The following is a 26,257-nucleotide window of genomic DNA, read 5'->3' as shown; positions in this document are numbered from 1 at the left end:
TGCATCTCTCTCTGTATATATATATATATATATGTATATTCATACTCTCTTAAACCACAAGATTATAAACGTGCGCCTGTGCGTCGTAATCACACAGACATCTCAGGAATCCGGCTCTTGTGCATCAATGCCGCATTTTGTCTTTCGATTTGGCTGCAGGAATCGGGACTCCGTGGCTCGGCGCGTTCAAGTCCTGCAGCCTGAGGCCCACGAGTTTTTGATTCTTCCAGGAAAAGACGGCCTCGGACCAGCCACGCCGAAGGTGACCTCCTACCGCAGTGCAGGAGCTCAATACAGAAGCATGAACCACCAGGCTTCCACATATACAGTCACACGACACTGAATGCCCTATATATATATATATATATATATATATATATATATATATATATATATATATATATATATATATATATATATATACATGTTTAATGCGAATGCATGGCTGCGATATGTATAATATATACATATATATATATGGTTAATGTGAGTGCCGAATCACACTTATTGAGAGATATATGGTAATATGCGGATCTGTCGCATGCCTGATGCGCGACCTGGTGCCGGAGTTGTTTATAGAAGTTGGTGTGCCTGTGTGATCATTCGCATGCTTGCTAATCCCTGCCTGCTGCAGGTCGCTCCCGGCATGACGGCGTGCTTCACGGTAAGCGAAAATGGAACGGCGTCGTTTCACCAATTCATTTCTTTTAGGATTCAATTGCAAGAGAGCCTCCAGCTTGTGAAGCGAATGTGCCTTGCGCCTTCTTGTGAAACGCCGTATGTTCCCGCAGGTGCAATTCAATCCGCAAGTCCGCAGAGACTGTCTCTCAGAGCTCGTTGTCGTTACAGAAGTAAGTTAGCCATCGACGCATAGGCAGGTCTGGTGACGTTCTCCTTTCCTGAACGTTAATCACCTCAATTCTGCTTGAAGTGCCATCGCATCATGCAGATAAACCGCAAATCTCGCGCATGCACGCCCGATCCCTGCTTCGTAGAAGCTGCTTCTGCTTCTGCGGCGCGGTGGATAAGGCCAAACGCGTTTGCAGTTCGTCATTAATATCATGACACCACATGCTTGCACCAGCTTCGGAGTCGTCTTTTCTGGTTTAGTGAATGCCGACACGACGTAGATGCAACGTTGAGGCACTCCCGAATAATATACAGACATATATTTTGTGTTGATTAAGTACCCTTGGTTTGTGTTCACCATGTATCTTCAAGGCCATGCGAGCGAAATGCTGAACGAAAGTCTTTTGTTTGCTCGTCATTTCTCTCGCGTACATGCGTCACGCATTTGCGTCTTTTGGTACGCACTGCCGCCGTCGTAACACAATGGCTCTCACAGTATAAAAGGCTTGTCGACGTCTCGCTGAATCTTGCAAAAGATGAGAAAACCGAGTGCTTTGCTGCTGCCTGCGGACACACTGAGAGTTCTCGATTTCTTTATTTGCGATGGCGTACGCTCCGTCGCGCGCTTTACTTTTCTTTTCTGGCGGCGGCGCCCGCTTTGCAGAGAGAGACGTTCGTGGTACCCGTCCGCGCCATCAGCGGCATGGGGTGCCTAGACACCCCGGAGAGAGTTGCGTTCGACGCAACACCCGTAAAACTAAAAGGAGAAAAAACGCTCCTTCTCCGAAACACAGGCACCAAAGCCATGAACTTCACCGTCCACACTTCAGCCCCTTTCACCGCCTCTCCACGTCAGAGCTTCCTTGAAGTCGGCGAATCTGTACAGGCAGGTGCAAGCATGGATGGAAAGGGGGGGAGCTTTGACTAACTGACCGGAAAAGCAGCCCTTTGCCTGTGCGGAAACTTCAGAAGCCGAAACGCTGTTCAGTCTGGACAGCGGGAACTAACGGCGACACACGTGCGCACCAGACCGGCAGGGCCTAGGAATGCATAGAATGAAGAAAACACAGCAGAGGTTGGAGGTGATGATGATAACGCTGGACCTTAGCGGCCTCGTCTGAGAGTTTACGGTTTCTGGTTTTACCGCTTATGTATTCATGCACCTTTGAGTTCACCTCTGTGAGATATGCAATGTTTAAGTTCGTCCCCTGACAATAATGGGTGCGCTGTCATAAGGGTAAACTACGTCTGCTGTATTCGCATATATATGAATATATATTGACATATAATGTTAAAAATATCTCCATATATATGTATATATATATATATATATAGAGAGAGAGAGAGAGACGCGGCAGGAGTACGCACACCCGTATGCGTGCTCTACAAACGTATACGAACGTGGTTGCCTTGCATCAACGGCATTTCTGTTTGTTTATGGGCTTGTTTCCCCATAGATAACCTTTGTCTTCGAGCCTCTGCGTACCGGCAAATACACGTCCCGCGCAGTTATGCAGACAACGGAGGTACGACTGGCTGCGCCTTTTCAGCTACATAAGGCCATCAGGTTCTTGCTGTGTACGTGTTGCCTCGCCGGCTGAGGATCTGCCTCGCCGGCTGAGGATCTGCCTCGCCGGCTGAGGATCTGCCTCGCCGGCTGAGGATCTGCCTCGCCGGCTGAGGATCTGCCTCGCCTGCAGCATGCATGGCTTCACAAAAATCTACACTCTTACAGCAGCACATGTGATGCTCGTGAAACGATTTACATCTCAACAAAGGCGTGCAGATGTCGCGACGGCAGCCAATGTAACGAGCGCCTTACACTGTCTTCAAAGCGAGGAACGTGTCTTCTGAGTGCGGCGGATTGCTCCCCTCGTCTGCACTCTCGGATTTGTTTCGGCTCCGCGCCCTCTGTCGCTCTCTCTCAGGGTCTGGAATTCATCACGGATTTATCGGGTGAAGCTGTGAACGCTGATGTGAGGCTGTCGGCGTCTGTTTTGAAAATGGAAAACACGTCGGTCCAGCTGACGGACGAGAAGAAGGTGTACTTACACAACAACTCAGACCACCATCTCGAGTTTTCGTGGCGATTTCTGGCCGATGCTTCGCCACGCAGCGCGGTCACGTCGGCAGCGCCTCGCGATCCGAATAAAACCGGAGGATGTGAGGACGATTCCGCGCAAAGCCACTCATACACAGGCTCGAGAGCAGCGGCGTGGCCTGACATCCCTACTTGTCATATCACACCATCCGACGGCCGCATCTGGGCCAACACGTCTCTGGCTCTGGCCGTCACATTCCGCCCCATGCTCGCCGTTCGCTACAAGAAGAGAGCAGTCTGCACGATCGCTGGCAGGTTAGTCTTCCTGCATTCGAAAGCCGAAAAGGCTGAGAAGACTACCTTGGGGAGAGTCTCAGCCAACAAAGTGGAAGTCACATTTAGAAAAACAACAGACTACTTCAGCTCTTGAGACTAGCCAGAGTCTCGAAAGAACGCCGAAACAGAGAGTTTCGAAACGAACATGGAAAGACGAGAGCGTCACAGAGAAGAACGGGAGGGCGAGCCAGAGCGGTGAACAGACACTCTACAGTCTTACCCGAAGGGGCACTACTCTCAGGGCGCCCATAAATGGAAATGTTTCTCTCGTAACAGACGCACAACTCTGTAAAAGTGCAGTTTCCCATCAGCACTCGTAGCCACCTACGGCTAGTAATGCGATGCGAAGAACAGAGTTTCGCGTGCTCACTGGCCGCCGGTGAGGCAGCTCGACGGTATTCTGAACACCAGTTATTAATATAACAAAGAAACTCAGGGTAATCTGGTATCCTTCTGGGCGCAGGCCTGTGTCGGCCCGAGTCGAGCAGTAGTTGCTTGATACGTGGAGAGGCTACCCTTCACTCGATCTATATCTGCAAAGCCGCGGGCGTGCGGCGGCGCCATCGCCACCTCGTAGAGATGTTGTTTGTTTTTCCCTTCTCTCTGGTGTCGCGGCGACTCTCCCAGAGACACAGATCTCACGCTAGACATCGAGGGCACGGGGATTGGCCCGAAGGCGCGATTCCTCGACAGCGAAGTGTGCCTGGGACGCGTAGTCGTGAACACGCGGTCAACCACGGAGTTTGAACTCGCGAACCAAGTGAGGAAAAAACATTTGATTTCACTGAGGAAAAACCATCCCGATTCGCTTGCAGCAACTCGAAAGATGGATCTAGATATCACTGGAAATTCGTGACGGCGGTCGGGGTTCCCGAGAGCGCAAATACACCACAACTGCATCTTGCCACTGTCTACTCTGAGCGAGATGATTTTGTTCCCGTTACGCTGGCACGCCGTGAGGTCGTGGCGTGTTCCTGTAAACTCGTCCAGGGCGACATTGGCGCGAGCTTCGTCTTGAGGCGCTCAGAGGCCCCGATGCAGCAGCGCTTCTCCTTCTCGCCTGAGCAAGGTCACCTGGCCGTCGGCGAGACGATAAGAATCAAAGTGGAGTTTTTCCCGCTCGCCCTCGGCGCGTTCGAAGAGACGTTTGAGTGGTGGCTGGAAGACCTGCCACGGCCTCTCCACACCACGTTCACGGTGAGGAGAAACTGCTGAGACGGCCTTCTGGAACGGCGCTGCACGCGGAGGAAAGAGCCGCCCACGCGCGAGAAAGGAACGGGTTAAAGTGCGCAGGTCGCCGGTGGTTTCGCGCCTCGTGGAGGCTTGCCCTTCTGGCGCCGGCTGGGTTCGTCTGTGCTGCCCTCTGCGGCTCGCGTCTGTGTCGTCTGTGTCTCTGTCTCGGATATGGCACCATCTGCTAACAGCCTCCCCCCTTCGCGCCGCTGCAGGGCGAAGTTCTCCCTCCCTCGCTGCGCTTCGACGTCGCCTCGGTGGACTTTGGCCGGATTTCTCTGGGCTTCACGGAGACGCGGACGATCGTCCTCAAGAATGCGTCTCCTGCGCGCCAGCCGTTTTCACTGCGGGTCCTCGGGCCCGCCGTCGGCGCCCAGGAAGCAGAGACAAGGGACGCATCCGAGCTCGAGGTGGCTCCTGTCTCCGGCGTGCTGGAGGCGAACAGGGCGCAGGCTGTCTCGCTGACGCTCAGGCCGGGCTCCGCAAAGCGCTACGAGCTGGCGCTCGCGGTCGACCTGGGCGCTTTGGCGTCGGGTCTCCACACCGTGCCCGTGAAGGCGCTCTGCGAGCTGCCTGCGGTAGTCTTCGAGCCCGACGACATCCTGCTCTTTGAAGAAGTCTTCGTCGGCCGCCGTTACACCAAGCCGATCGTCGTGCGGAACCCCTCTCCTCTACCTGCGAGGTACGAGGTTGCCCTGCAGGTCAGTCTCCTGCGCGCCGCTGAGAAAGTTCAGGAATCGAGGCTCTACATCGTGCCCCCCTTCCACCCAGGCGCCGAACGCGCGAACGGATATCTACAGGAAACGACTGCAGCCAAAAACAGACACGTAAATAGGGTGCGAAGAACTCGAAACCAGCTGCAGTCACTTTGGAGTGACATGCGAGACGACGTGGCGATCGTCCGGACGGGGAGCACGAGCTGTAACGCCGAGTCTACGGAGGCAAAGGGTCGAATACGCGCACACCCTATCTGCGCACCAGTGCATGTGCGCATAATTTTTTTCACCTATCCCTATACCGTCATATGAATATATATATATATACATATATATGGGGGGAGCAGTTTACTCGTAGCCGCAATCGCTTGGGGCCTTCGCCTTTGGTGTGGCTCACCAGCTCGTCTTTCACTTCTTGATTCGCGTCCGGCCCCCTCCGCCCTCCCCCTTTTGTGTCTGCCTATGCGCAGGAGAGCTGCCCGAGTCAGGCGTCGCTGGAGATTTCGGATTTCTGCGGAGTCGTTGAAGCGATGGATCTGCAGAGCGTCTCGGTGCATCTGACTGCGAAAAAAGTCGGGCACGTGGCTGCGACGCTGAGGCTCTCCGTCGCCGGCTTCGCGGAGCCGTTGACTCTGCGCGTGCGAGCGACCGCCTGTGGGCCCAGAGTGCGCGTCGAGCCAAAGGAGCTCGACTGGGGCAAAGTGAGGTTCGCGCACCAAGCCTCCTGCAGGCGATGTGTCTCGAATTCCAGCTCTTCATCACTCGGCTCCTGTACTCCGTATTGGACGCTGCCATAGACTGGTCGGTAACCGCCGCCCGCGCGAGATGGATAGTCGCACTCACCATCGCCAGGGTCATGAGTGCGAGGTGTGCCTTCAGGTGTTGCTTCTGCATGTGATCGCCACGGCTCGCCCCAGGCCTCGCCTCCCCTACGGACGCCCGTCTCTTCTATCTGACGCGGGGTGTTTCTTTTTCTGTCCCCGACAGGTCGCCTGCCTCGAGGGGGCCTGCCGGTGCGTCAGGGTGACGAATGCGTGCCCGATCCCGGCTGAGGTCACGTGCGCGATTCGAGGGAAAGAAACGTTTTTCAGGCTTCGCAAGCAGGCGCTCGCCCTCGCTCCAGGGAGCAGCGAGAACCTCGAAGTAGTCGGGGCCTTCTGCGAGCCAGTCTCAGTGCAGGAGCTCCTCGTCCTCTCAGTCACCGGCGGCTCGGAGATCGGCGTCACGCTGCGTGGAACGGTAGGACCGACAACAAATCGTCAACCAAACAGGAGGGGAACACGCGGTAAAGTACAAGCGGCTTGCGGGGTCTTCCGAGCGCAGCGCAGCTGTCACTGAAAATAGGAGAAAAGTGGCGGCGATGTGCAAAGGCGCAATGCCACAATAAGGAGAAAACGCGGCTGGAGGCACATCCAGGCTATGCTGTATGCCGGTTATCTATGTTGGTCCGTGTTACCATTCGGTGCAAAGGAATGTTGGAAACGGGATGATTTACACTAGCGCGTACTCGCGGGGTACCGCTAGTCTCAAGACACACACACACGCACATATATATATATATATATATATATATGAATATATATAGAGCGGGTGCGGGAGACAGACAGAAAAGTGTTTTGAACAGGCACCTGCTAAGTCTGCATCGACGCACGCAGCGACCCACGTGGCGCGATGGTCTGGACGCGATGACCCCGGAGGCCTGTCGTTTCCTTTCTATCAGTTGGGATCGCCGCGACTCCCTTGTGTCAGAGTCGGATTTCGGGTCTGCAGCGGTCCTCTTGGGTTGCGGCATGCGAGCATTTCGCGTGTTGGCCTGCGTGTCGCTTTCTCTCAGGGTACGCAGTCTCCGTTGGTGTTTTCGCGGGATCTCACGCTGGTGGAATTTGGCATCATGTATACGAACCAGCCAAAGACGCTGAGCTTCGCAGTCGAAAACCGCGGGCGGCGGTCGCGGAAACTCTCCTGGCGCGACGCCTGCAAAGCCGACAAGAAATCGCATCCGAAGGAGGAGGCCTTCACCATCGTCCCCGACACAGTCGTCTTGGATCCCAACGCATCCGCGGTGGTACGATGCAGCCGATGGCCGCAGAGGCCATCCCGCAGGCGGGGCTTGAAGGCGCTTGCGCCGCCGTGAACCCGAGAAGATCTCCTACTGCAGAATTAAGCTGCTTAGAGTCGAATACCGCTCCTGTAGAAGCACCACCAAAATCTGGTCCATTCGATTATGTGCTGTCCACCTCGACATATGTATATATATATATATATATATATATATATATATATATATATATATATATATATATATATATATATATGTTTACGTGCGTAAACGTAAGAATGTGTGCTGGCACGTGCGAGGAGGCTTATGCGTCACTACGCAGTTCAGTCCCGTCGAGGAACGACTGCTGTGTTTGCAGGATCACTCCGCTCGCTCCAGCTACGGTGTCGATTCGGCTGTCCTGACGTACGGCTCCTTTTCACGTTGAACTCGATGTGCATCTCAGAGTGTGTCGCATGCCCCAACTGTAGTGTCTGCGCATGCATTTGACTCCCTTCAGTTTGAATACCGCGCCATCAGTCAGACTCCTGGGCATCGTTCACATGCGCTGGTGTGCACGGAGCTCTCTGGATTCGGGACGAAGTCTCTGCCGATTCTGAAAAGCACAGCGAAGGCGGACTTCTTCGCCCCTTCTCTCTCCTTCTCGTCCAGCGCGCTGTCGTTCAGGTGAGCACTTCCAGGAAACGTCCCATACGTGTGTCTATTAAGAGACGCGCGCCGCCCCCCCTGGCTTTGCCGTCTCTGTCGTTCTTCGGCGTAGCTGCAGGCGGCCCAGGACTGCCTCTATGACAGCGTGGGAGCTCTCGCAAGCTGCTGGGGTTTCAAGTCCTCGTGTGGATCTTCTCGCGCAGATACGTGTGGAGGGAAGGCGACGACGTCGACCGCATGGCGCAGGAGATCCTCTGCACGAACGAGGCGCCGCTGCCGGCGTCGTGCGCCTTCCTGGCCAGCGGGCCTTTCTCCGTCTCTCCAGCGAAAATGACGCTGAGAGGCAAGGCCTCAGGCTCCCTCACGATCGCCTTTAACCCGAGATTCAACGGCAGAGCCTGCTCCAGAATCAAGTAGGAACGGAGTTGTGCCTGAGTTCCCGACTTTCATGGTACAGAGCAGCGAGTCCTGAACCGAACAGCGCATCACGATCCACCGTAACTGCATGTAGGCCGTCCCAGGTGTGACACTGCGTCCGTACTGGTGGAATGAACACGTAGCTGCCAACGTATATGCATTTACTTATGCGCACATACGTATATATATATATATATATATATATGTGAGAGATCCGGTGTTCTATGCATCAGGATTCGAGGTTCTCCTGCGTTGTACTGCACACGCATCGCTGCATGTGTAGCCGCCTGGCTAGCCAGCCCCTGGCCTCCCTCCCCCGCGGCCGCATGTCCTGTTGCTTTCGTCCGGAGGCACACTCGGTGTCGACGCAGAGACCGACCTTGGATGACTGTCTGGCGCGACCGACGCCGTCTGCGCGTCTCTCTCTCGCTGCTTAGAGAGAGGTTGGAAGTCTCCTTCGAAGGCCACGCGAAGACCGAGAGTGTCGAGCTGAGGGGAGAGGTGGTATACCCCGCAGTGGAGATCAACGCGACCGAAGTCGACTTTGGCTGCGTGTTCAACGAGACAACCCGCTGCCTCGCGATAGAGCTCAAGAACCCAACTGAGCTTCCCGTGGTCTACCACTGGCATCTCACTGACCAGTACGAGTTCCAGTATGTATCGGGTATGTCGAAAAGGTCAACAACAAACATGCGCCAAGCTCTCAGCTGGCGCCGCCAGCGTCTCGCTGACCCTGACCGCTACCTACCCATACCCTAAACCCTAAACCCTAAGGTTCATGCTGCGCCCGCTATGAGTAGGAGGTATCGCCAACGGCTGCGGAGACTTCGCGGCGACTTTCAGCAAGATGCTTGTAGGATGAAGGGCGCTGCAAACTCACTGCAAACTGACGCGCGGGGGGTTGCAACGGATTAGGGTTTAGGGTTTGGGGCTAGGTGCCCCCGCTGAGCGAACAGGGCTGGTTCCGCCGACTGTGGCTGTGGAATTGCTACAGGCGACAACGACCTGCCATTGGCGCTGGTCGGCGGACCTGCGGCGCTGCCCGCCATCAACAAGATCTTTGACTTTCTTCCCTTTACGGGCTCCATCGAGCCAGGTCAAACAGAGACAATCTGCGCAACGTTCTTCGGCTTCCCAGACGTCCGCGTCACCGCCACGGCGCTGTGCGTCATCGAGAACGGCCCAGAGTTCTCGCTCAGGCTTCGAGGTAGAAGAATACACACATACATCTATTCATATGTATGCGTGTGCGTATATATATATATATATATATGCTGTGTCTATGTGTATGTGCAAACGGGTGTGTGAGTAGATTGCTCAAGGCCTTAGAGGCAGCCTTAGACATAAAGTGGACGGCGTACGAGGACTTCATTTTCTAAAGGCAGTTTCCGTGTATATATAGATACACATGTATATCATTGGGTATATATGTGTACTTCTGTGTGCGGCGACAGTGTGCTGAGAGCGATTGCTGCGCCAGGAGGCTTACATGCTGCGTTTCATCTGTACCCTACACCAGCGCGCTCCTTTGTCCTCTCCAGGTCAGGCGTCTCTGCCAACGTTTCGGCTGAGTCAGAGCGACTTTGACTTTGGCGAGGTGCCTTTCAATCGGTCGGCAGAGAGCGAGCTGACGATTTTTAACACGGGGCTGGTCGATGTGCAGTTCGGCTTCAACCTCTCCAGACTCGAGTTTCCTTGGCTGGTTGATGTGAGCAAAAAAAGCGGAAAAGTCCCCTCGCGAGACAAACAGAAAATCGGCATCCGCTTCCGCCCAGGTCAGACCTCGGGACAGCCGTGCGGCACGCAGAGGCTGCACGAGCCAGCCTGTGTCGAGATTTGTGAGGGAGTGTTCAGGTTATTCTTTCGTGGCGAGTTCCGCGCTGGCGCAGCTGCGCAAGCGAAGAGGCAGACCTGGACTGTCGGCGGCTCTGCGTGTGTCTTTGAGATGTGCGTGCGCACTCGGGCATCCATTTCATGCGGCGCTGATTCGATTACAAGGTCATACAACACGCTAGAGAAACTAACAGACATGCAGACACCTCTGAAGACCTGGCCTAGAATCTGCTCCCGTGTGCTATCCTGGCGCTCACATGTCAGACCTCTGAAGAGTAGAGACGTCTGACCTTGAAATAATGTATAGACTAAATCAAAGGCACACGTGAGACGCGGCATTAAAAACCTGCTGGCCTAGCATTCGTTCTCAGCATAGTGTGTGGGTGGTAAGTTTCTGTAGTTGTACATGCATATGAATAGATTGTTGGAAGGGTTGTGGATTTCATGACTCTCTCGTGTGCGGCTCCAGGAATGCCGATGGAGTATTACCAGACGATCTACCTGGATATCGCTCACTTTGAGCCTGTGCCGATTTCCATTCGGGGCACGGGCACCTTTCCGAGTTTGGCATTGAATTTGCCGAGACGCGACGAAGCCGCGCACCGAGACAGATGGTTTCAGGCGCTTCAGGACCTCACAACCCCTCCAGGTACCACACACACGTCCTGCAGTCTGCGCCTCGAAACACTCCTCCCGGTCCACGGGTGCCTTATCAGCAATTGAAGACGTTACTGAAAAGTGAAACAAAGCCAGGGATCACCGGTCACATACCAATATACGTGCATGTATGTATATGTATAAGTATATGTAAGCGTATATAGTATGCTTATGTGACTAGGACAATCATATGCCCCAGGCATGGAGACGCTGCAGTGGAATGGGGGGAGGGGAGGGGGGGGGGGGGGGGGAAAGGCTCACGGCTGGGTTTCCGCTCTCGTACCTGGACACATATAGGCATGCCCATGGTCAGGCCGTCTGCATACTCGCTACCAGCCACGCGCGAGGGAAAGCGTGCGCGTTGCGCAGAAGATCTTTTCAGTTCGCGAGTTCAGGCTGTGCCTGAGCGTTCACTTCAACCCCGACATGAGAAGTAAAGTCTCAATCCACGGGCGCAGGCGCACCCCCACAAACTCAGCTGTCGAGGCGTGACCTGCGCTGGAAATTCATACGCGTCCACGATGCGTCGGTTTCTTGACGAGCTCGCGCCAGCGTTCTTCGCCGCAAGACGCCTGCTTGCACAGTGTGTGCGTCTCTGTCCAGCGGAGCTGCCTCCCGCGCAGCTGGAGAGCGGTGATGGCGAACAGCCGCTGCAGTCACAAAAGCCTGGAGACCTTTCCTCCGAAGAAGATGGTGAACGGGAGGTAGACCGAAAAAACGTCTGTGATTTTCTCCTCTCGCAGTACCTGTCGGTAAGGACAACTGAGAAACCCCTTATATGACTATTCGTATGTAAACTTGGATGTATATAGCCTCAGCAGCGTACAGCCTAAGATCGCTTGCCGGAAAGGATACAACCTGGCCCCGATTTTCTTTGTTATATTAATGCTTTGTGCATAGTTTGGTGTCAACCTGGATCTCTCCTCACTTTTCGTGCCACACGGCCATATACATATATACATGTATATATGTTCACCTAATTATATTTAAACAAAAACACTGCAGTTTTCAGTTGACCGGGGGCCGAGAACGATCGTGCCGGTGGCGAGCCACGCTCTGTGCCTTCGCAGATTTTTTCCAACGAAGCTACTGCGGAGAAAGGCAAGAAAGGCGGCGACAGCGCCGCGTCCGACTTCCCGCATTTGCCAGAGCGACAATCGACGAATTCCTCTGTCGCGGTAAGCCCCGCTTTCCAACGCCGCTTACAGCTTTCGCAATCCCAAACCGTGGTCTACAGTATTTTTAAAGCTCAGAGACCGTTGAGCTTTGTTTTACAGAAGAGACATAGACAGCAGGCCGCGTGGTTGATTACTGCGACTAGTACATATATAAACCTATATATATATATATATATATATATATATATATATATATATATATATATTAATATATACGACAGGGTGGCCTGAGTGAGAGAAAACGACGCCTATGATGACGTTTTACAGCGACCCGCTCACAGCGTCCGCGTGCCTTGCACCTCATCCGCTTCGCATTCGGCACTTGCTGTGGCAATGCGTTTCAGTCTGCGAGCGGCTACGCCCTTGGCGCGAAGCTGCGGACGCTCTTGGAGGGCGTGCGAGTCACCGCCGCGCAGTATGCGTACGACTTCGGGAGCATCGTTTTGGGTAAAAGCAGAAAGAAAGTCATTCGCGTCACCAATCGCGCCTCGACACCAGTCTCCTTTCGAACGAACAAACGCGTGAGTGCCGACAAAAAATAAGCCCACTTCCTTCACAGCCCCTCCACGCGCTCACCTCACCGTGGCCATGCAAGCGTAAACACAAATATATATATATATATATATATATATATATATATATATATATATATATATACGTTTGTATGTATATTTAGACATTTATATGTATATATATGTTATATAGATTTATATTTGTGAAGATGCAAAGACGGCTATTGGTCCTACGTTGTGCATGTCCTTGTTCAAGCCAAGAACCGATGAACCACCGCGTAGAAATGTATAATCGTTTCAGTGCTTACGAACTTGATGGTGGCATCCAGCGGCGCGCCCAGCGTGCCCTCTACGCACGGTCGCATGGGTGCCCCGTGTCGCCCCTTCTCCTGGCTGCTGGCAGAGCTTGATGAATGCGGGCTTCCGCGTGGAGCCTGAGACGGTTCACCGCCTAGGGCCCGGCGAAGAGGCGACGCTGAGCGTGGCGACGGCCTGGGAGAAGGAAGGCGCCGTCGCTGCGGCGCTGCAGCTCCAGACGGCGGAGGGCCCCGTCTACGCCGTCCATTTGAAAGCCATGTTCGTCGTTCCGGAGTTGGAGCTCTCCACAGACAAAGTTGACTTCGGCTCCGTCATGCGGGGTAAGAGACTGTGGTCCATGTGCCCGCACTGAGGCGCACATGATGTAAGAGGCCTCGCATGCTTGGCATAGCGGTGGCCTTGATGGACGTCCGAATAGGCGCATCCGATAGAAAATGCTATTTGGTAGCTAGCTCGCTATCTATCTATCTATCTATCTATCTATCTATCTATCTATCTATCTATCTATCTATCTATCTATCTACTTGTGTGTCTATCTATCTACTTGTGTGTCTATCTATATCTATTTGTCTAGCCATATTCACTCTCTCTCTACATATATATATATATATATATACGTACCGGCTCGTAGGGGCCGCTGACGAGTCCCAAGCGATCCTGATATGCGCATGCATGAATGCATCATTAGCGATGAGTATAATGTAGCTCTTGCCATACTCGCAGTGGATACGCACGGATCCTTCGAGGTGGAAACAACGTCTATGGACAGCGACGTCACTAACACCTCCAGGCAACCGGTTGAGTGTATGGGCTCTCTATTTGACCACGACTGACTGCTGCCTCTCTGAGTGACCGACAGGTCAGCGGAGGACTGTCTTTGTGCGCTTTAAAAACCCCGCGGCCGTGCCGGTGGTCTGGCGGCTCCGCGAGCGCGCCGAGAAAAACAAAAAGCAGCTCGGCGATCGTCTGAGGCCCTTCGGCGTGGAGCCCAATCAGGGCTCTCTCAATCCAGGTGAGCCCTCCTAGTGGAGACACTGATGGAGCCGCTGCGCCTCAGCAACCGTGGCGCTGCCTGGCCAGCAGCCTTGCCCAACACGTAAGCGATTAAATGAGAATGCACGCGAATCTGAGTTAGGGAGAGGCGCTTCGTCGACGCGGAGGAAGGACTTCTCAGACTGTGCAGCCGAGTGTGTTAAAAGTGCATCTTCGCTCGTCACTCGCCTGCAGTCTCGTCCGCGCCCTGTCCCTTTGCAGAGAAGGCTGCCGGTATGCCGCAAAGAGAGTGCATCCGAGCTTGAAGGCATTCCGAACTCAGCGAATCATTCAATGCTTGCTTCCCTGCGTATCTACACATCTGCACACATATATGCTTATTTATATATATATATATATATATATATATATATATATATATATATATATATATATATATATATATATATATATATATATGTCTATATGAAGTCAGGCGTGCCGCCTCTCCGAGCTGTAGCTGTTCAGCGCAGACCTCGCTTGCCGCGTGCGCCTTCCAGCCACGCGTGTGGACATGTGCACGACCGCCAGGAAAGCCATTCGCACAGGCTCCGCGTAGACACGTCTGACTGTATGTCTCTGTGCTACTCGCAGGTGAGTTCCTCGATGTCAAGCTCTTCTTTTTCGGCGAGTCGTGCGAAAGGGAGGCGGCGGCGAAGCTTTTGTTTCAGCTCGACGACAACCCGCGGTGGGAGTGCATTTCGGTCAGAGGACGCACGCGCGTCCCCTCGCTTGCGGTCTCCCCGGCTGGCGTAGTGGAGTTTGAGAGCGCACTGCCACAGCAGGCGATGAAACAGGAAATTGTGATCTCCAACACAAGCGGCGCTGCATGCGAAGTGTTCGCCGTCGCGCTCGACGAACACGAGAAGCGGCTGGAACAGATCCTGCGCGACTTTACCGGCTACGATGACAGAGGAGTGGCTTACCTCCCCGTGAGGTAGGGCCATCGCCTCGTTGGCAGCGGTGGCAGTGCAGAACGTCTGAAATGTCGACCGTATTTCTGGGGTATTTCTCTGCTCAGCATCCTCAGCACTGGTCCAGGGCGCGGGTGACTCACAGGCTCGTTTGTCGCATTAAGTTTTCTCTCTTCCTGTCTGAACGCATGCTGCTGTCTTGCATCGCCTCTCGCTCTGCGCCGGCCTTCCACCCTCAGAAGGCGCCGTGACGTGTCGCGCTCGCGGAGCCGCGCTGATGCGCACCGCTCCTTTTTTCACGCGTTTGCGCCTCGAGTCGCCTCTGCTGCATATGCCCTATCTCTCTCCCCCCCTCCTCTGGAGGGTGTCTGCGTGTCTCCGCAGGAAGCCAGGAAGGCCCGTCTGGCGGCAGGTGGTTCGCCGTGCCCTTCAGCTGCGCTCAAGTTCACCCGCTTCCGCGGGTCCCCGGGCCACGGGCACGACCGCGGTAGGCGGCGAGAAGGCCGACGACGCACCCGCAGAGGCCGATGGGCTCCAGGGGCCTGCGCGGCCCTCGTCGGCGTTCGGCGCGGAGGGCGGTAGCCTCAGCGGCGAACACAGATGCCTCTCATCCGCCGCAGACGCCGCGTCCCCCCGGCACGCCACTGCATTGGTCGTGACCAGCAGCCCGAGCAGGCTGAAGTCGGATTCTTTGGTCGCAAAGCCTCTCGATGCGAACTGCAGGGCAGCGCCAAACTGCAGCGCGATGAACGGCGCCCCTCATCGCGAGTCACCTCAATATGGCGGTTTGCCTGGCGTCGATGCCGAAAAGGAGCCCGCGTCTCAAAGGCTGCCGGCGGATGCGGGCCCCTTCGAGTGGCTCGGGGCGGAAGCTGCGCACTGGAGCGACAGCGATTTGGAGACCGAGGACGAGGCGCCGCGGCCTTACCGTGTACCGACGGAAAAACGGTGCGGCTGAAACACAGAGTTCCCGAAAGGGTCGAAAACAGCGACAGGCCGCTGTACTCACTAGCAGCCTTGGAGATCCAGTCCTCGGAACGGTTGAGCACTCTGCACAAGCACACGATTACATATATATATATATATATAAATATAAACGCATCTATTAATATATAATATATACCTATGATGAATGGTGCGACTTCCAGTGTTGACCATGACTTTGAAGGCGCACGTAGTTGCCTGGTCAGGTTCGCGTGCGGAGCGAGCTAAGAATGCATGCATGCGCAAATTGATCGGGAGCGGGGGAGGCTGGACTGTAGCTCTAGGTTACTCACCGCATGAGCCTCGGCTGGCTGAGAGGGCGACAGGCCAGCGGGCGACACTTGGCTCGCGACTTCTCCGCGCCTCCTCCCCACGTAAAGCCATGTGTTGCCGCGTCGAGGCGTGTGACCGCTGTCTGGTAAACCTTGCTTCCAGAGTCAACGTCTTATTGGTAGGGCCTGTCGCGACAGGCAAGACGACCGTGGCACACGGCCTCGCCGCGCAGGGCCGAAGGAAGTACCTGACTGTCGATACGTGCATCGAGTGGATGGCGAACCTGGAGAGGCGCGCCGCACCGCGGAAGCTGCGAAACGACGGGGAGTTCTGGACGCTCGCTGAGCAGCTCCGAAGAATCCTCGAGGCAAACCGCGACGCCGATAGTGAACAACTGGCGAAGAAGGGTGAGACAGGGAAAAGCTTTGGCGGAGAAACGAGAGAAAGGGAGAAGACATATGCGCCCTTAATCCCTTTACGTGGACTGCGCGCACGTTGCCGCTGTGCCCCGTGCGCAGGCGCAAAAGGCAAATCCAAAACCGAGAAGAAGCCTGAACCGCTTCCAGGAGTCTCTGTGCCCTCGGCGTTGCTGGCGGCCTGCGTGCGGTACCGAGTGGCGATGCCAGACTGCTATGGAGGCGCGGTTTTCGATAACTGCGTATCCAACCTGGCCAACGTTGAGCCGGCCGTGGTCGCGCACAGTATCGCCGCTGGCCTCGCGAGGGAGCAGATCGTCCTGCTTTTGCTGAACGTAAGCGCCCTGTCGCCTCGCGCCCTGTCCCCTTTCGACGGCCTAGACGTACGTAGCCACTGGGATTTCGCGAGTGCTCCAACAAACTGGCCCGACCGAGAGCACTTTCTTCTTTTGTTTCTTCAACCGTGTAGATCATGGCGGGGGTAGATGGCTTGAGCCCAGTCTTCTCCCACTGCCACCCTCTCACTCGTGGCCCTGGCGTGTTTGGTCCGTCACCGTATACGAGCGCTGTCCCTGACCCTCCCCGCCGCCTCGCCGGTGTCGTCCCTTTTTAGTTCGCGCAGCAGATTGCGACGGATGACTCGTCTGCGGCTCTTCACGCCTCGACGCCGAGAGCAGCGGCCATCGCCGCGGGGGTGGAGTACTACAGGCACTTGATTGTTTTGCTCCAAGACGAAGAACGTTCGCTAATCGAGCGCCTCGAAGCCCTCAGCGCCTCCGAGGGTGGCGCACGGGAGGGGCTGGACGGGCCTGCGCGCCGCGGCCGCGCTATCCGGCCCCCGAGTTCGCCGGACGCTCTTCCCTCGGCATCGCCAGAAGCGGCGTCGGGAGACGGCGCCTCGTCGGCTTCTCCGGCATCGTCGTTGGCGCCTGGCAGCCGGGAGACACTTTCCGGCCCTCCGCATGAGCGCCCGGCGACCGGCTGCGATGAGCTGAACGCTGAGCAGGAAGCCGAGAGAGTCCGACGCGAGTTGTCAGGCGTGCAGACTCTCCGACAGAGGCTCGAGGGCCTGCTGGCGACGAGCACAACAGCACAGCAGTTTGTCGCAGAGCAGCTGGCCGCAGTCGAGAAAATCGAGAGAGCAGTCTTCGCCCCCGAGGCCTTTCCGTCGCGCCTCGTTCTGGCTCAAGCCGAGTCCGACAACCCAGGGAACTGCGTAGAGCTAGACGCCGCCGCGTCCCCGCGGCACGACGCGGCTAGTGGCGCCTCGCCGCAGCCGCCCACGTCGTTGGATGTCCTCGCACATCCGCAGAAGAATGCCGCGCGCCCGCCTCGTCGCTCTGTTTCTTCCGTTGCTTCGCCGTCTGCCCGCCACGGCTTGGCGTCCTCTTCCTCCGCGTCGCCCCCTTCGGGGGCGAGCGGTCCGCCATGGCGCCCGATTCTGCGCACGCTGCTGGCCAGTTGCTCCACGGCGCTGCCGGATCTTCAGCGCGCAGCCGCAGCGCAGGTGCCGGTCGCGGAAGTGCCCGCGGAGCCGCCGATTCCCGAGCCCGAAATCCACGAAGTCGTGCACAAGCCGCCTCCTCCGCCACGCTCCCCGTCGTCCCTGTCGCCCCTGCGGCACTTTGCGCTTTTCCTGCCCGCCGCGGGCGCGCGGCCCGACGAGACGAGCGGCGGCAGCGCAGGCGCGGCCCCGCCGTCGCCAGGCGAAGACGCTGGAGACTCGCGGGCAGCGAAGAGCGGAAATGCGAAGAAGGCCAAAGAACCCAGCGCGAACAAGGGTCGCAGAAAGCCTGAAAAAGTGTAAGCCAGGCGCAAGACCGAGGGGACTAGAGTTTTGACGCTGCCTCCCAGCTAAGGCGTGACGTTTGAGCGACAGTTGGAGGGCGACTAGGCGGCGTGACTGAGAGAATGGACGCGGATGTGGGAAACAGCCGCAGGTTCATTGTGGGGGGCGAGGGGCCGATCGCCGGCAAAGAGGATGCGACAGAAACAGCGGAAACAAATGCGCAACGCCTAAGACAGTAATCGTAACGATGCAGGGGTTGGAGCCAGCCCGTCTTCCGTGGAGTTGGCAACCACCTCACCGCGTCACGGACACGGCAAATCCGCAGCCACCTGTATATACACATAGCAGTGTGCTTGAGTACATATATGGGACGTGATCCCCAGACTCTGTCTATGCATGAATTTAGTCGAGCGTCGGTTGGCTCCACTTGGAATGCGCTCGTCTGCAGCGAGGAGGCGTCAGCGGCGGCCAAGTCCCTCGCGAGCGAGCCTGGCTTCGTGCCCACCACGCGCTGGGTTCTAGGTCCCCTCGACGAGCAGCGCGTGCTTATCAAATTCTGCGCGGAAAAGCCTGGCACGTACTCGTCTGAGCTCGCCTTTCGCGTCGTCGGTGATTCCCGCCCGCTGCTCCATGTCGCCCTGCGGGCCGCTTGCGGGTTGCCCAGGATCTCGACCCACCCCAGGCAGCTGTTTCGAAACACGCTGAAGCAACGCCCCACAGACAAAGCCGGCCTCGTTCAAAAGCAATTCGTCAGCAGCGAAGTAGGCAGACCGCGCGCCGGCCGCGCGTCGATACATGCTGTGAAGGAACGCGATCATCGTACCCCGCCTAATCTATCTGCGACGAGACACGTGTCGTCAGCCGTGAGGCAATCTGCTTGCGTTCATCGTGGCCTAGAGCGAATGCGTATCCATGTCCTTGGAGTGGGGTTTCTACGCGATATATATGTATATATATATATATATGTATGCCGCGATGATGCGACATCTGCTCGACGCATGTGGCCGCCGGCCCGCGAGGGTCTGAAGCCTCGTGTGTAGTTGCTAGCATTCAACGACTAGTTGGCGAGACAGCAACGGCAACAACGCGTCGGTCATTGAGGCCTCTGCATGCACAGGTGCGTCGTCCGTTGTCTTGCGGATTGTCGTTCGTGCTCGGCGTCCCTGCCCCAGGGGGTTTTCGACTTCGGGCCGCTTCTTCTCGGCCGCTCCTCCGCGACCGCCCGCGCACTCTACGCGAAGATGGCAAACGGCGACGCGCTGGAATCTTCGAGAATTCCAGACGAGCTGCAAAACTACTGTGAGGAGATTTCGCTGCGCAACGCCTCGGACTTCCCCACGACCGTTCGCTGTGCGCTCCAGAGTTCCGGACTGCATGCTGACGCAGGTACGCTGTTCCACCAAGAGAGATTCGTACACTCTCCACTGCGATGGGGGCCGCTCTCCCGTCTAGGGTGGGTTCAGTCAAGTGGCGAATGAGCCTTGGTCCGCTCTGCATCATCCTGGGGACCATCGTCCAACGCTCGCGCGCGCGATGGCGCCTCTGGGCGTCCCTCAGCCACGCGCCTGCGGATGCCGTCTCGCCTCAGGTGAGGACTGCAGACCTCTAAATGGTTTCGCTTTCCGAGAGTGGCATGTGTGTTTCCGCTGCTGCCGCGTCCTCGTTCAGCTGAGCTCGGCCCCGCCAGCCGGCGGAAGGGGAGTCCGAAGACGGCAAGCGCGTCGGATAACCCGTTTTTCGTTTTCCCCAGCGAAGTCGTCGTTCCGCGCAATGGGGCTGGCACGATTCACGTCTGGAGCTTCCCCAAGGCAGAGGGAGAAACCCGCGACACGCTGCTGCTGTCTGTGAAGGAAAACCCTGAGCTGACAGAAATTCCTCTCCTCGCCCGCGGCGCACTGCCCAAGGTTTCTCTCGACTCCGACGTGATCCAGTTCGGCAGGGTGCTTGTTGGGCAGACGTCAACCAGGTCTGTGGGGCCGCAAAGCAAAAACAGAATTAGATCCTCTCAAGAAACACACCGGCGGAGGCTTGCAGACACTATGTAGCGACACCCCTGATATACATAGCCACGCATATACAGAAATCCGTAGGCGGTTTGCTAGTGTTCAACATCTAGTTAGAGAGGTAGCAGCAGGATGGGAATTTATTCCAGATGCAGAAGACATGTTTGCATGGCTCCAATGTAGTGTGTGTAGCGTGTCGAGCGCCACCCTTGTGGAGGGCGGCTGGGTGCCTGGAATGTTCTGTTGGCAGTCATACACTATAGCGTATTACATTCGCGCTGACAGCGAAACCCAGGTTTCGAGTTCCGGCTGCCTTGATTTCTCCTTCGACTTGTCCCCGTCGCCTCATCTACACAGCGTGTGCCGCCACTCCCTCACACGTAACCGTAGTCAGCTCTGCGATGGCCGCATTGAGACGGGAAGAGGCACGCCGTTCCTTGCCTTCCGGTTGATGCCTGTGATTGAATGGAGGTATGGATATTCAAGCTGCTGTTTGGCGTTTCAGAGTCCTGACGCTGAAGAATGTGTCGCCGGTGCCCGCCAAGTGGTCTCTGCTCAATCTGGACTCGCTGCAGCGGGCGCTCAAGATCGAGCCCGCGACAGACGGGACACTGGCGGCGTTCGAGGAGTGCCGGCTGTCCTTCAGCTTCTTTGCAGCGCAGCAAGCCGCCAGTCTCCAGCGAAAGGTCTCCATTCGGATCGCGGATGCAGAGGGCCTAGGTGTGGGACAAGAAACGCACACGCTCGCGGGTAAGCCACGTGTGAAGGATGAATCGTGCAACGGGAGTCAGCCCTACAGAGCATGCAGCCAGGAAACTGCTGAGTTGATCTAGCCTCTCCGAGGGCGCTGCGGGACGCTCTGACACTCGCCCCGCGGGCAACGGCGGATCGGGGAACGCTGGAGAACCTCCATCACAGTTCATAGACGACGTGCGTGCAGAGCGGATTAACGATATGGTACTGCTGTGTGTGGCTGTGTCCTTCCGTGGGGCGTAGACGTGTTGTGCTACTTACAGTTCCCCGCACGATGCATCTTCGCGTTCAACCGTTGCTTAAAGCTCCCTGCAAAGACATGCCCGGATACTTTTGTATGGTCGCTAGGTTGCGGAGACGTGGAGAGCCTTTAACAAGAAGGCGGTCGAACTGCTCACACGACTGTCTACCTGAGAGTGGTTTAGGGGTTGGAGGACTACACGCTAAACCTAGCGTTGTCGCATGGCGCATCTGTTCTGCGATTACAGAGATATATGAGTTGCATAATCTACCGCGAAGGAGTCTTCACGGATAAACAGCCTTGTGGAGCTTGGTTCTGGGGGTGTTGCAGTGGAGGCTGAGGCATATCTCATCGAAGTTTTGGCGGACTGCGGAGGAAAGGGGAAAGGCCTGGATCTCGGCAACGTCCGCGTAGGCGACGTCGCGGAGCACCAAGTCAGCATCACCAACAAAGGCAAATATCCCATAAAATTTGCTTTCAGGTACCACACTGCTCAGAAGCGCTGGCCTCCGTTAGCGAGTTCCAGACACAGTCCCGCATACAGGCATAAATATACAGTTACGTGCATCTGAAATTGCGAGTGCAGTCGTATGGTCTGCTGCTTGAGCGAAGAGCTGGTGAACCTGTGTCTAATAAAGCTGAGCCAGCAGTCTGTGTAGACTGCAGCAGATACGCTTCTATACATACGGATGTGTCTTCGCCAGTCCCTCTTTACGTTCGTATAACAGGAGTCCTACACGAGGCTAACCGAAGATGGGTCTCTCAAGCTCAGGCACTCACACACATCCCCGCCCGGACAAAACGCCCACATCGTGAACATACTCATTAATATGCATGCTTATATATCTATACATGTTCGCATATTATACATACGACTACCTGTTGCTCAGAGTGAAGTCGGAGGAGCTGCGCAGCTTCCTAAACTTCCAAGGCTCGCCGGACGAGCTGAAGCCTGGCGAGCATCGGCGGCTCACGGTCCGCTGTGCGCCGCATTGCGAGGTGAACCTGCGTGAAGCTGAGGAAGTCTTTTTGGATCTCCACGACGCGGAGACCGGGACGCCGCTCGAGCCGCCGCTGCCGCCCTTCCCCCTCTCTCTCCACGCGGACTTCAACTACGTCTCTCTAGTGCCTGCGCGCGGGATCAACTTCGGACCGACGCAAAGCGGAAAAACGCACTCCCTGTAGGGCATCCAATACAAAACGCCGAATTCTCTCCGGCCCGATACATAGTTAACAACATAGACTACATGTCGACAGCTATATATATATATATATATATATATATATACATAGAGAGGAGAGCGGCGATCTATATTCAGAGCCGCTCGCGGCATGCCTGGATGCCTCCGTGGTGCTGCCAACGCCGTCCTCTGTCGCCCTTCTGTCTGTGAGTGCAGTCAGTTTGAAATTCGCAACGATGGACGTTTCCACTTCGAGTGGCAGCTTCAAGACTATGATCAACTCACGCACGGCTCGCCTCTCTGCGCCGACAGCCTCGCCAGGCCGGAAGGCGACGCGGGCGTCTTACCTCCCGCCTCGCTGCTCTCTGCGAAAGACACCCGCGCAAACAAAGGTGACGGCCGGGGGGGCGCCCAAGCAGGCGGCGCGCAGGCGCCGAAAGCCCCGAACAGCAAGGGGAAGCCTGCGCAAGGCGCCCGCACCCAAACTACCGCGGTCGCTCAGTTCGGGCCTTTTCGGATTTCGCCCGTCAAGGGCCATCTGGAGCCGGGGGCTAAGGTGGCGGTCGAGGCCCAGTACAGCGCTCAAGGCGACGCCAATCACTCTCTAAAGCTCGCGCTGCTGGTGCGGTACACGCGAGTTATGATTTAGGTTGAGAACTAGCCGCATAGCAGTTCGGCTGTGCCAAAGACGCGGATGGGCTGAGACATATGTGCACACCGGCATAGAGGACAATGTCCATTTCATGCTTCTCCACTATGAGACATGCGCACATAGGCTCGACATGTATATCCGGGGCGTATAGAAGTCTTCATCGACAAGTGTGTCTGGATATGCATGTGTACTGACACGCGTAGTCAATGCGGTATTCGTGCAATAGGCACCTTCCTGAAGTGAACTCACCTTCACGCCGAGCTCGAATAAGCTTTTTCTTCTGTATGTGGTTCGTAATGTTTTAATGCAAACAAGGGTGTTACGTGTTACGTTGCCTCGCGCCAACGTGGTTCTGCTCGGGCGCAGACATGAGCTCATTACAACATCATGGGCTCTGGCAATTGCATTGGCAATTCAGCTTTTTTCTCTCATGTTCGCTTCCAGGCGCAGGGCGTTAAGGTGGAGCGAGGAGACGAAACGGTGATCAGCTCCTTAGGGTCTCTTGGCGGCTATCAGGGGGAGTCACCAGAGGCTCCCAGCGGAGACAGCAGGGGCGAGAAGGGCGCCGAGAAGGCCGGGCGGGACGGCGCAGGCTCTGGACATGGCGTCCCGGTGCCGGCTGCGGAGTATGTGCTACAGGCGCAGAGCTGCGTGCCAGCCATCATTTGTGATGTGAGCGAAAAACGCAGTCTACACATGCACCCCCGCGCATGAAGTTCTGGGGGTTTGCATGGACCCACTTACGACAGGCATATATACAGACATATATATATATATATATATATATATGCATATGAATATTTACATGTAGAATGTGTCAGCGTAGGTTCATGGATATGTGCCTGCTATGTGAAATTTTCGTTCCAGAGGCTTGCCTGTAGACGTTGAAGAAGCTGAGAGTTGTCGTGGAAAGGAAGGCAGCTTCCGGGTCCATTTGTGCGCAGCCCGACTGGGTGTTTGAAGAGCAATTCATCGTGTCGAACGCTGAGGAGGCTGCGGCTTGGGCGGGAGTGAGAGAGGGTCGCATGTATATCGTCGAGGAGGACTGTCTCTCTTTTGGGCCGGTGGTCGCCAGTGGCGAGTCGACCAAAGCCGGGCTCCAGGAGAGAATTCGGATCGGCAACCCCAAGTCCGTGCCCGCCGAGGTCACGCTCGAGCTGAAGCCCTGCAAAGAAACAGAGAGAGCTTCTCTGGTGAGACAGGCAGGCAGACGCCTTACATAGCGCCTACGCCGTTCGCCTCCGCTCGTTGTATTGTTCCTGAGGAAACTGCCTGCTGCGTGCCTCCGCACACCCAAGGCGCCTACTGTCCCGCGGGTGCGCGCAGTTGTGACTGCCTTCATCGCGCCTTGTCCTGACTGGCCGCGCCTTCGCCTATACAGCCGTGCCCATCTCCGTCCTCTCGCAGTCCTCCGCCTCCTCCGGCTCCGTCCCAGTCGCCTTGAGAAACCCTACATATTCTCTTCCCGTGTCTTTTTTTGCTTTGCAGGCAGCGGATGCAGACGCGGCTTTCGACGTCCAGCCCCGCCACCTCTCGCTGGGTCCCTACGAGACCAAATCTGTCGCCATCTGCTTCCGCCCCAGCGCGATCCAACGCTACGCCGCGTGCTTCCGCGCCTTTGTCGACCGCTCAGGAAGCGACGCGGCGTCGCCTGCGCTGGCCTTTGACGTCAAGGGCGAGGGCACGCTACCCACGGTCTCCCTCGAGGTCGTCGCGCCTCCCTCCGCGGGGGCCATCCAGCGCACTGGGCCTGCGATCTCCGGGCACCGAGCTTCCTCGGTTGCGGCGACTACCCCGGTGAGCGCTGCGGTGTGCGCCGGTAAGTCAGCACGACGTTGTTAGGCTACTGCGGCACGTGAAACGACACCCGGTGTCTTGCGGTGCGACGACACAGGTCTACAGATCCGCGATTTTCCGAGGCCTCTCGCCTGGTCGATGGCCTAGTCGTTCCCTCCCCCCGGACCCTTAACCCAAAACGGCGGATGCCACTTTTGCTGTTTGTTCGTCTCTTGCCCTACGTCTCATTCACACCGGGGCCGGCCTTCGTGGTGCTTCGCATCTGCATCTTCACCAGGACTCTTTCCCACCGTTGCTCGGTCGGCCGTTGTCTCTCTTGGATACATCGGGAGGCCCTGGCGTCTTTGCTCCCGTTTCCTTGTGTGCGACCTGGTGCAGGCGATAGCGGTTTCGGCCCTGCAGTTGAGATGGGGCGGGTGGCAGTGGGGTCTTCTGCAACGGCCTTCTGCATCTTGCGAAACGGCGGCACGATTCCGGCGACTGCGTGCTGCGAGTCCGCGGCAGCCGACGGCGTCCTCATCGACGTTCCCGCTTTCGTGACGCTGGCGCCCGGTGAGGCAAAGTCCTACGGGGTGAGTGACACACAGGGGGGGCAGTGCGAGGCGGGCGGGCTTCAGGCTCCTGCGCTTGGGTCAGACGTCGGTTGCAAAGTCCCCAAGAAAGACACTAGGCTTGCAAGTTATCTTCTCAAGCAGGCGCGTGCCTGAAGCGGGCGTTGTGGAGTGCCTCCGACATGGGAAAAGAAGGCGCCAGAAGGCTCACAGGGGTGTCCAACTCTCTGTCCTTGGTTTATCTAGCTATTGTCTGGCCGTTTGCGTCGACGACGCTGGCGTGACGCTATGGCAGGCGCAACAGCTTCTGTCTGTGTGAAGCGTTTGCTTAATCAGACCCACATGGGCTGGAAACGAAGCCAGAGCGTAGACTGGAGGTGCCAGAGGTACCAAGCACCCGATCGTGCCAACAACCGGACTGTCGGTCACTGAGACGCGCTCTCGTCACCGGTCCTCGGGGGTAATAATGCGAGCCGATATCAGCTTTCAAGAGAGGGCTTCGTTGCATGTGTCCTCCGCAATCGCTGCAGGTCCACGTCCGGCCTCAAGTGCCCGGCGACATCGAGGCCTCCTTCCGCGTCTACACAATTTCGAATCCCTACGAAGACGTCACGTGCCGTATCCATGGCACGTGCTACATCGAGGAGTGTCGCTGGACCCTCGCGGCGCCGGGAGTGGTTCCCTCTCCACCTTGCCTCTCGCCGCGTCAGGGCCCGTCGAGCCCAACTAGCGGTGTCGGCGGCTTTGGCCCAGGGGTTCGCGGCGCGCGCCTGTCGCTGTCCCTCGATCCCACCGAAACGGGGCACGCCGCCTCGACGGCTGAGGGGTTCTCCGGCTCCAGCACCTCCCCGTGCGCTCTCTACCAAAATGCACA

At 56.6% G+C, this 26,257-nt stretch overlaps 1 protein-coding gene across 1 annotated transcript in view; it reads left to right on the top strand.

Annotated features, from left to right (window-relative positions):
- BESB_056510 (uncharacterized protein) overlaps positions 1-26,257 on the top strand; it is a gene marked incomplete at both ends in the record, with an annotated part of 39,713 nt that overhangs the window by 1,639 nt on the left and 11,817 nt on the right. Inside the window, 40 exons of the mRNA XM_029364086.1 lie at positions 160-262; positions 635-664; positions 792-851; positions 1,514-1,735; positions 2,307-2,375; positions 2,778-3,205; positions 3,854-3,986; positions 4,217-4,423; positions 4,675-5,160; positions 5,646-5,876; positions 6,163-6,414; positions 7,010-7,240; positions 7,734-7,900; positions 8,086-8,295; positions 8,737-8,963; positions 9,294-9,506; positions 9,841-10,074; positions 10,602-10,781; positions 11,393-11,541; positions 12,312-12,488; positions 12,883-13,117; positions 13,657-13,809; positions 14,424-14,766; positions 15,128-15,437; positions 15,558-15,691; positions 16,163-16,407; positions 16,519-16,751; positions 17,030-18,219; positions 18,654-18,966; positions 19,378-19,591; positions 19,874-20,171; positions 20,714-20,958; positions 21,533-21,683; positions 22,093-22,383; positions 22,600-23,005; positions 23,480-23,707; positions 23,980-24,228; positions 24,524-24,854; positions 25,211-25,404; positions 25,914-26,209. Of these exons, the coding sequence (XP_029220009.1) occupies positions 160-262; positions 635-664; positions 792-851; positions 1,514-1,735; positions 2,307-2,375; positions 2,778-3,205; positions 3,854-3,986; positions 4,217-4,423; positions 4,675-5,160; positions 5,646-5,876; positions 6,163-6,414; positions 7,010-7,240; positions 7,734-7,900; positions 8,086-8,295; positions 8,737-8,963; positions 9,294-9,506; positions 9,841-10,074; positions 10,602-10,781; positions 11,393-11,541; positions 12,312-12,488; positions 12,883-13,117; positions 13,657-13,809; positions 14,424-14,766; positions 15,128-15,437; positions 15,558-15,691; positions 16,163-16,407; positions 16,519-16,751; positions 17,030-18,219; positions 18,654-18,966; positions 19,378-19,591; positions 19,874-20,171; positions 20,714-20,958; positions 21,533-21,683; positions 22,093-22,383; positions 22,600-23,005; positions 23,480-23,707; positions 23,980-24,228; positions 24,524-24,854; positions 25,211-25,404; positions 25,914-26,209 (10,068 nt within the window). The remainder of the gene's footprint in view (positions 1-159; positions 263-634; positions 665-791; positions 852-1,513; positions 1,736-2,306; positions 2,376-2,777; positions 3,206-3,853; positions 3,987-4,216; positions 4,424-4,674; positions 5,161-5,645; positions 5,877-6,162; positions 6,415-7,009; positions 7,241-7,733; positions 7,901-8,085; positions 8,296-8,736; positions 8,964-9,293; positions 9,507-9,840; positions 10,075-10,601; positions 10,782-11,392; positions 11,542-12,311; positions 12,489-12,882; positions 13,118-13,656; positions 13,810-14,423; positions 14,767-15,127; positions 15,438-15,557; positions 15,692-16,162; positions 16,408-16,518; positions 16,752-17,029; positions 18,220-18,653; positions 18,967-19,377; positions 19,592-19,873; positions 20,172-20,713; positions 20,959-21,532; positions 21,684-22,092; positions 22,384-22,599; positions 23,006-23,479; positions 23,708-23,979; positions 24,229-24,523; positions 24,855-25,210; positions 25,405-25,913; positions 26,210-26,257) is intronic.

Source organism: Besnoitia besnoiti, chromosome IV (genome assembly GCF_002563875.1).
Source record: "Besnoitia besnoiti strain Bb-Ger1 chromosome IV, whole genome shotgun sequence".
Classification (NCBI taxonomy): domain Eukaryota; phylum Apicomplexa; class Conoidasida; order Eucoccidiorida; family Sarcocystidae; genus Besnoitia; species Besnoitia besnoiti.
This window is presented reverse-complemented; position numbering and strand designations above follow the sequence as displayed.